Source organism: Tenrec ecaudatus, chromosome 6 (genome assembly GCF_050624435.1).
Source record: "Tenrec ecaudatus isolate mTenEca1 chromosome 6, mTenEca1.hap1, whole genome shotgun sequence".
Taxonomy (NCBI): Eukaryota; Metazoa; Chordata; class Mammalia; order Afrosoricida; family Tenrecidae; genus Tenrec; species Tenrec ecaudatus.
Window position 1 is genome coordinate 61190252 of NC_134535.1, and position 10320 is coordinate 61200571.

A 10320-nucleotide genomic window follows, 5' to 3' on the forward strand; every position below is an offset into this window, starting at 1 on the left:
TGCTTGTTTGCAGACAAGCCTTTCATACCCAGGACACTATTCTGATGGATAGCCGGGCACCATCTACTTTCGTCACAATACTTTGCTGTAGCCCCCTTATCTCTAGTGATCATTTCTTAAAGGTGAGGGGCCTTTGAGCTGGGCCATGTTATCATAACTAAAAACAACACAAATGTAAACTATTTTTGCTACTCCAATATAGAAAGATGCCGCTAACAGAACTCAATAACTGGAAAAACAGAACCTCCCTAAAACAGGAAGGAAAAAAGAGTTGTTAAAAATTAAAATGATGGCAGCAGAAGTCAAAGACCTTAGAAGATAAAATTAAGGCAATATCCCAGAAACCAGAACAAAAGACAAAGAAATGGAAAACTGGACACAAAAAAATGTCAGAGGACCAATCCAGGGGCTCTAGAAAAAAGGAGGACAACAGAAGGAAGCAAACCATCAGTAAAGGATTGTGGAAAGCTTTCCAGAACTCAGAGATAAGCTTCCAGACTGAAAGGCCCCACCATGTATCAGGACAACGCTGAAAACAAACATAAGCAAGCACAGCATTGAGAAGTGTCAGGACATGAGGGGAAACAGAAGGTTTCACTACTTTCCAGGTTATACAGATTCAGAAATCCTGATGGCTTCAGATTTCTCAGGAGCAACAGCAATATGGGAATCATGGGAGTAATGCGGTCCCACCTGCAAACTTCTGTGGGAACACTACCTGTGAGCGTTGCGTCCTAAATTGGCTGTATTGATAGGCAACTATCAGGCAAGGGTATTAATAAAGGAAGCATACACAGGCCAACTTCTCAACAAAACAAACACTTCTCGTGCATCCTCCTTTCTGAAGAGCCTGCAGAAAGGAAAGCCCATGAAAACGAGGAGATAAGCCAAACAAACAAGCAAACAAAACAGTGAAACACAGGGAACCATACATATCACACAGGGAGAGAAACAAAGAAGCTCAAATTGAGAGAAAAAGCATTGGGTGGCAGTTATGTCCTAGGCCTGCAGAGCAGCTAGTCCAGATCAGATTTGATCAGAATTCACTGGACTATATTACTTCAGGAAGATGATATTGATAAAATTTCACCCATATCTAAAGAATTGAGAGGAGACATATATTAGGCTTAGAATTTGGAGGTTGAATTAAGGACACATACAAAGAGCTAAGCAAAAAAATTTTTAATCATTTTATTGGGGCTCCTACAACTCTTATCACAACCCATATATACATCAATTGAGTAAAGCACCCTTATACATTTGTTGCCCTCATCATTCTCAAAATTCGCCTTCTGCTTGGATTCCTGGAATCAACTCATTTTCCTTTTTTTCCTCCCCTTCCCTTCCTGCTCTCCCATCCCTCATGAACCCTTAATAATTTATAAATTATTATTTTATCTTACCCTGCCCGGAATCTCCCTTCACCCACTGTGCTGTTGCCTAGGCCCCATAGAGGAGGTTATATGTAGATGAGCTAAGCAAATTTATAACCATTGAGCTCTTAAGACTGAGGAAAACAAAATCTTGTGGAAGAAAAGAAAGGAACTATATACGCCTATGTCAAGGTCGAGTATGGATGTGAGAACATAAAGTGCTACCCTCACATGAGACAGCTGGGCTTCGAGGAGCAGTGCACGTGCAGGGTAGTGGGGATGAGAGGGGGAGAGAGCTTAACTCTTAGCTTCCACAGTAGATAGAGGTCAGTATCCTCAAATGGAAAAATCCACAAGAGAATTATAAGCCTATTCAAAGTCATGGAAATTAGATTTTGAAGAGCTAAATATAAATAAGCCTGGAGAACCAAGTGTTTTCATCTGAAAAGGGAAAGGTGGTGGTGTGGGGGACCTTTATTTTAAGTCATATAGAAAGGATTTGACTCTCAAATATTGAGGCTTTATAATGTTATTAAAATAAAAATTAAAAGCAATTTAAAACATAATTTGTTTTAAATTATGCATGTAAGGTGATTTTTGGAAAATGTTATATCTAGTGATGGCCATGTGTTTTCTAGTAATCACAATATTTAGTAATTCCCTTTATCATCTTACAAAAATAATTAAAAATGATTATGCTAAATTGTGGTACAAGAAACATGCGCAGGGTTTAGCTATAATTGGTGTCTCACGAAGAACTCGGGTATTGCATAATATGCCTCTCTAAATTTCAAGTAATGCCAGGGGTGAAACTAAGCAACATAGTAAATTTAGTTTCCATATCACGACCCCAGTTCTACCTTACAAATTCATCTAGACCAGAGAACATACCCTGGTACAGATAAATCTCCCGGCACATGGAATCAAACACTGACAAATCCCTCAGGAACAGTTAGGAGAATAGTACAATGATGAGGCTAGGGAAAGGTGAGGGGAGAAGAGGGATAAAGGGGGAACCTATCTCAATGATTGACATATATCTCCTGCCCCAGGGAATGAGTAACAGAAATGTGGGTAATAGGAGACAGTGGGCAGTGTAAGACATGAAAATAATAAAAAATTATAATTTATCAAGACTTAATGATGGTGGGTGGGTGGGGGAGGGAGGGAAAAAGGAGCTGATACCAAGTGTTCAAGTAGAAGGAAAATGTTTTGAAAATGATGATGGCAACATATGCACAAATGTGCATAATATAATTGATATATGGATTGTTACGAGGCCTCTAAGAGCCCCAATAAACTGGTCTCTAAAAAAAGAAAAGAAAAGAAAAAAAGAAATTGAGTTTGTTGATCTGATAGTGATCTGTATTCTGTTTTTTGAATAAGAGTACAAATTTGGTTTAGGCACTGGATTGTATGTAAGCAAAAATATTTATTAAAACACTATAAAAACTCTCTGTTTTCCATTTTCAGCCAACTTCTGTGGTTTCTTCAGTCAGCTTGCCTCTTTGCAGATATGACTGACCCTTCTCTGTTTAAATGTCACCCTTCAAGTGTCCTTTACCCATACTTAAAACACCCCAGAGAATCCTTCCTGGGTTTGTTCATCTCTTGAGGGCCTCAGAGCCTAAACCTGCAACTGTTACAGGGGCTCCTCTGCTGCCCATCCTTCGGAGTCTTTATGCACCATATTGACATAGATTTCAGGCTTTTTCTTGGAATCCCAGAAGCTATAGAAAGGGAATGATGTGGGCTTTAAGACTGTGAAAGATCTTGGAAGGAGCAACAGGTAGAAATAACACTCTAAAGAAGCAAAAAGTGATTCATTCAACCACCTGGTATTGCTTTTTTTTCAGTAGGTAACACTTCCAAAGCACTATATAAATTTAAAAAAATCATTCTATATGGAACTCTAACAGATAATCATCACATTCCCTAGTTCAATCACATCAAGCAGCATTGTACAATTGCTATACAGTCAGTTTCAAAACTTTCTTTTTTCCAGAACTCCTTGATACTTGATATTAGCTTGCCTTTATTCCCTCCTCCCAAGCAATGCCCCCTCCCCGGACCTTATTTTGGTGCATCTTACACATCCATGTCCATTTATGTACAATTCTGTTTATTATTCCCCTCAAGTGGGGTTATAAAGTCATCAGTGTTATCAAGTGCTCTCCCTCCCCAGCCACTCACTTCCCCTTCCCTCAGGGAACCATTACCCCTGTTACTGTTCTGAAGGCCTAGCTGTCTTGGTTTTCATGTATCCAAGGATCTTAATTATACAAATGAACATAGGAGATTCTAACATGATTAATGAGGTAAAAGAAATAAAAACCATAATAGTAAGGGGAGGAAATATTAAATAAGTATAGGATTAAAAAAATAAATAGAGGATAGTTATATGTTTCATCAGTGCTATACCGCACCCTGCACTTACATCCCTTCTGTGTGTCCCCTCTGAGAGGGACTGTCCAATTAACTGGCAGGTGGGTTTGGGGTGTTGACTACATCCCCAACCTTTCACATTGATTTGATTGCATGTTTATGAACTTCTGATACTTTTCTCTGCCAACACCTCATGATCACACAGGCTGGTGTGCTTCTTCCATGTGGCTTTACTGCTTCCCTGCTAGATGGCTGGTTATTTGACTACAGACCTTTAAGACCCCAAAAGCCATATAATTTAATAGTCGGGCACCATCAGCTTTTTCACCACATTTCTTAGTCACCCATTAGTCTTCAGCAATCAATCATGTCAGGAAGGCAAGTATCATACAGTAAGTACCACATTATTGGAACAAACCATCTTTCTACTAAGGTCAGATTTAAGTAAAGGCCCAAAGTCCATCTGCTTCCTTGTTGTATTTGCATTTATATACATATATGAAGAAATATACCAATATTAAAATAATTTTATATTTTTGCATATAAACATATATGTGTATACCTCTATATATGTTTTCTTTCTTCTTTTTTTCCCTCCTGCCCCACTATGATGCTTACCCGTGGTTCACCTCTCAGTAATTTATCTCAAATACAATTCTATTGATCAGACACAACCAGAAAAGCTACACTCTCCCCACCATCAATTTTAGAGAGGAACTCCAAAGGAAGCAGTGCAGAGAAATGACCGGGGGGGCCGGGCACCTGTGAGTGTTGGTTTGAGATTTGCACTTTTGCATTTAAAGTGAGCACTGCTGGCAGGCAGGCAGGCAGCCTGTGGATTCTTCCGCAGCCATACCCAGGTGCTTTGGGGCAAGTGAGGATACAGGAAATATATTCACAAGGTCAATTTTTAAACATTTTTCCTTCAGAGACTTTAGAGAGGTCTTAAAGAGACACACGTGTGATTTGCAAAGTCTTTATTCATCATCCTTCATTTCTTAACGACAGCATAATTTCACACTTGGGGTTAACTAGCAATAACCTCAGTACTTGCAAACTCATCTGCCTCCTGAATTTAGACTTGATGCTTGAATCTACACAATCAAAGTTAAAGAGTGGCAACACTGTCTACTCTTTCCGATTGTTCTTCGTGATCAGTGGGATGCATGTGAGGATTTTTTAAAGGACTGTGGGAGACTGAAGTATAAGTCGTGAGTCTGCTTGTGAAGCTGCATTATTTTTGGGAAAATCTAAACCAGAGGCAACACGCTCCGTGGAAACAGCCTTCTGCATGCAGGCAGCCTTCCCCTCTGCTACCTGGCTGCCAACGGTGGAAGGCAGCACAGCACTGCACGACGGGGTCCTGTCTGAGGTCAGTCTGTCTTAATGCACTTTTATTACATTTTCATCTCGTATTGTGGCTTAAGGATCCTACTCAAGATTTAGCCTGGGTTGAAGAACCGAATCTATCGAAGATGTGTTTGTTAACCAAGATTTTAGGTTCATTTTTATCAGCATGAGTTCTTTGACGCAAACTGGAAAAGGCTGTGGGCCTCATATCAATGAATACACTCATGAATCATTAAGCGGCTTAGGGTGACGCACTGCTTCCTTGTTTGATGAGGAGAGAATAGTGGTGTGGCCTTTTAGTTATTATTCACGACTTCCTTCACTGGAAAAGGAGGCAAGGATGAGCTGAAGACGGAGAAGTGCACGGTTAAACTCCACAGCCTCGAATATATTGAGTGACATCCTGGTTCTGGCAACGGTTTCTCCATGCCACCCTGTAACAAAAGAAGACAGGCCCTGAAAGGTTAAGGTCTCTTCATCGTAATACACACCCTGCAAATTTTTCATGGAAAAAAAGTATTTTTTTCAATAAATAAAATATAGTCTAGGCACAGAATCACGTATTACTGTCTACTGAAGGCAGCTAGCTCACAAAGCACTCTTCCTTCGCCAGCCCTCCCCAGAGCACGAGAATGGGGAATTCCCAGGGGAGCTCTGTGCTTTCCCCATCAGCCTGTGCAAGGACAACACCCATCCTCTTTGTCTGAAAGCAATTTTAAGGTTCGACAAGTATGTAGAGGGTGAAGAGTCATAAAAAATCTAGAACTCCCCAAAATACATTGATGAGGCAGAGAGTACGATTCTGAGTTTGTTATGGTAGATAATTTTTCTAAATATTGAGGTATTCAATTGTTCAGCAGAAACCTAAAGCACTCTCTGCAGCATAATTTGGCCTTTGAAACTCAGCTCCCTGCACATATCAATAACCATTCCGCGTGCGCACACACACACACACACACACACACACACACCAAAATAAACCCAAACACTCTACTCCCTGGAGTCTTTTCAACTCATGGAGATCATACATAGAGTGTCTGAGGCTTTAATCTTTACAGGAGCAGACGGCCACATCTTCTCCATTTGAGCGGCTCGGTGGGCATGCACAGCCCGCTTGTGCTTAGTAGTCCAATGCTTACCCGACATCATTCACCCCTTTAACACCTGAAAACATACCATGCTCTAATGCCCTGTGGATCACGGACAACCCTCTTCGCACAAGCTACAGCTTGAGTGATGTCATCTTGTAGCAAAACTGAAAAAGAAGAGATGAGACATAAAACCACTTTGATGGAAATCTTATTATATGCTCATGTGTAGACAGCTTACTCTACTGGACTGAGGGAAAACAGATATCAAGGGTTCATTTATCTTCATATATTCCCATTTGGCAAAAAACAAAGTGTTCTGTTTATCATTTACCAAAGTCTTACTACATTCTGAATTATTCATTAATAACAATCATAGGTCCTGTGTGTCCTATGCAATGTTGAAAACTGAAGGGGCTGGTAATATTTTATTTAGAAATCCTACTTCTAGGGAGTTACTCTAAAGAAATAGCAGGAGTAATCCCAAAAGTTTGGAGAAGGATTTCCATAATAATTTACCAAAAGGAAAAATGAAATTATTTAAGTATCTCCAATAGGAGTTGAATGAATAAATTGTGGAATATCTATGTGAATAAATTCTATACATCCTTCAAAAATGGTAATATATGTTGTCACATATATCACTTTAAATAATAAAAAGAGAAAAAGAAACAAAACCATAGCCACGAAGTCCATTCAGACTCATAGCAACCCCACCGAATGGAGCAGGCCTGCTCCACAGGGTCTCAGAGACTGAGTCTGCAAGGTGCACACAGCTCTTCTGGGTACCAGCTCAGCACTCAACTCACAGTGCCACCACAATTCCATAAACAGTAAAAAGCATATTGGAAAGCAGTGGACAATACCCAAACATTGCTGACATATATATGTGTGTAACTGTACACATGAGGCAGCTTTGTATTCATATACATGAATGATACATAGTACAGAAAAATATATACCCAAAGTAAATCATGTGTTTTGTAATTTTGTTTCTTAGTATTTCCTACTGTTTATGTAATTTTGTTTCTTAGTATTTCCTAATATTTACTCAATGGCCACAGATGATTATATAATTCCAAAAAGTTAAAACTATATTAACTAGATTTTAAAAAGTATTCTAAAAGCAATCTTCTCTGTAAGAGATTCAAGAATTTAAAATGTAATCATATCAATTTTAGTACCTATTCATAATATTATGCATTAATGAGCTATATATTATTTTTATGAGTTCAACCAAATATTTTTTAATCCACAAAAACCAGTAAATTCACTTGAATTTGAGCTGGGGTTCTTCTATGTCCCTGATAAGCCCTTCGAGTCTCTTGCATTGGCACTGAGTCTCTAGGAAGTGTAGCCAGATGTGTCCTGTCTTACCATTGCAGGATATGCCGCAGCCATTAACTGCTCTTGGGGTTTTGCCATCATTGCACCAGTAGCGGCTATTGATCTGAAAAATTCCGTAGTCTGTGCTTTGGTCTCCAGGATTGTAGTTTGTAGCGCGGGTATTATAACTACTTTCCCATCTGGCCAAACACATCCCTGAAAAGTAATAAGGAAGCAATACCAAATCACTCACACTGTATGTATAAAGATGTATTCAACTTGCAAAATATCTTAATACTTCAGCATTTTTCAAAGAGACAAACTCAACCCCCCACTACAGGGTAGATTCTGTCCCATAATGACTCAGTTTAGAGGTTTCTGAGACTGTAATCTTTATCAGATAGCCTCATATTTCCTCCTCAGCTTTGCTGGTTTGTTTGAACCAATGAGTTTGTTGTTCGCAGTGTCACACTCAACACACGAAGACACCCCTGTTAAATGGTCCTCTATCAAGATTCTTTATTGTCATTCAAGTAATTTAATAAAACTAATGGAACATGAAAACATACTTTTAACAGTATAAAAGCTTATCCATTGTTTTTCTCCTCTGCAAAGTCCTCAGGCACCCTAGTGGTGCCATGGGTCAAGTGCCCGGCAGGGAACTCAAAGTTTGCAGTTGGCACACACCAGCTTCTCCTTGGGAGAAAGGCGAGGCTGTCTGCTCCTTGTAGGTTTACAGTCTCAGGAGCCCTGCGATGCACTACTATTTGGTCCTTATTGAGTCTCTCTGAGTTCGAATGGACTTGATCGCGGTGTATCCGGATCCCTCAGGCAATGGTCAGCCTAGAACAGAAGAGTCTAGGACAGAGTTGCTTAGGGGATTTCCTAAAATCGCCACTTCATGGTCACCCTGTGCGTATCAGAGTCCAACTGTGTTCCACAGGGCTCTGAATGACTGTGTTTTCTTCCAAGGCACCTCTGAACTGACCCCCACTGCCACCCTTTCAGTTAGCAGCTGAGGCCGTGACCCACTTGCACCATCCACGGATTCTTCAGCTGATGGAAAAATGCTTTTGAGTAAAGAAATGGAGTGTTTTCTGAGAGACAGACAGTTCTATAAAATCCCCAAAGGGATGTTGAATGGCAACTCAGACGATAGAACAGAAATATTTCATGGATGAATCATTAATTCACTTAATTCAAAACTTGTCCCTGAGGGGAAGTATGTGAATTCCAACTGAAAAGTTTAAAGTTACATTTATTTAGGGCACCTTTTGAAGTATTTGGAAGAAAATTAAAATTCATTAATCAGGTGAATAAGAATTAAAAACAAAAGAAAACATTCTTTCATGCTGGGTCCAGGGATTGTTATATAATACAGCTCCTTTGGACGAATGGAATCTGATTTCCTTTGTATTGGGAACTCAACATCATTTTTTATGTTATTATTAAAAATCCTATGTCATAACACTCTCCAAACTCAATGGCATTGAGTCAATACTGAGTAATAGTGACCGTCTGTGCCTTTCTCAGTCTGTGGCTGAATAGGAAAGCCCAATCTTTCTCCCTCAGAGCTGCTGGTCATTTTGTACAGCCGACCATGTGGATCACAGCCCTATGAATATCCACTACACCACCAGGGCTCCTCATGTCAAAGCAGGAGAGTTATAACAATATACTCCATCTCTCTAGGCTCTCAGAAACTAAATTACAAAATGAAAATGGCTAGATTTTGTTGAGGGGTTGACAGAAATGTTCTATGTTCTCCAGTGTCTCTTTTAAGTCAGCCGACTTGTGCCTTGGAGCCTGAAGTAATGGAAAAATTCGGTAGAACTAATACAGTGGGTGCTCTTATACAAAGAAAGGAAGGAATTCTGTCCTCTCATTCCTTTATTCCTGAACCTGCTGGTTTCTCATTTTAAAGTAGTCAGTTTGTGTTTTTAACACTTTTTTTAAGTATATGAAAAAGAAAAATCCATTCATTAATAGTCTCTTGGTCATTGACTATTTGAGTCACACTTTTGAACTTATAAATGAGAATAGGAGAGAGAGAGAAGCAAAGTGGGGATTAGGGAGATCTAAGAACCTAACAGCGTATCGAGAAACAAAGATGGGAGAGTAGAGAGTATCCTTTGGCCCCTAGAATCCCTGCACGGAGACTATCCTAGACTTTGAGGGCCACTGATGCCAAGACACATGGGGAGCTCCAAGGAATGCTGGCCCACAGATGTCGAAAGGAGACAAAGACCTGTCCCTAGAGCTGACACTTCAATTTTGACTTGAAGTCTCCTGATAAAATAAATTTATCCTTGTCATGGCCTTCCAAGTGTGGTATTTCTTTTATAGCGTCATTAGACATCTAAGATATATTCTTAAGATCCATCTTCTCCTACTTTTTCTCACCCTCCACCTGCCCAGTAACTATGTGGAAGCACAAAGCAGAGCCAACTTACAGTTTGCCAAGCTAATTCCCTCGTAGCCATCCATTCCATATTGTTTCATCAATCTGGCCAGCTCACATCTTTCGTAGATCTTTCCCTGGACGGTGACCAAAAGGAAGAGAAACCCCAGAATAAGGAGCGCCTTCATGGTGACTGGGAGGTCAAACCACTCAACTGGGCAGGAGGACCTAAGCCCAGTATTTAACATCTTTTAACTTCCTTCTTTGCCTTTGAGGGCCCCACCACTTAAACTCTGCTGAAAAAAGGAGTGGTTTATTGGTCAAAAGACTTTAAAGGATTTCCTTTTGTGTTTGAAGAAAGAGACCTGGTGTCTAAAGAATTATCAACAAAAATTAT

General features: G+C 39.9%; 1 protein-coding gene across 1 annotated transcript; it reads right to left on the reverse strand.

Moving 5' to 3' along the window:
- Positions 1-5475: 5475 nt before the first annotated feature.
- LOC142450835 (lysozyme C-like) lies at positions 5476-10114 on the reverse strand. Its single transcript, XM_075552782.1, has 4 exons — positions 9976-10114; positions 7574-7738; positions 6285-6363; positions 5476-5542 (listed from the first exon to the last, which is right to left on the reverse strand). Exons 1-4 carry the CDS (start codon positions 10109-10111, stop codon positions 5476-5478), a joined length of 447 nt encoding a protein of 148 aa, XP_075408897.1. The 5' UTR covers positions 10112-10114.
- Between the last annotated feature and the right edge of the window lie 206 nt (positions 10115-10320).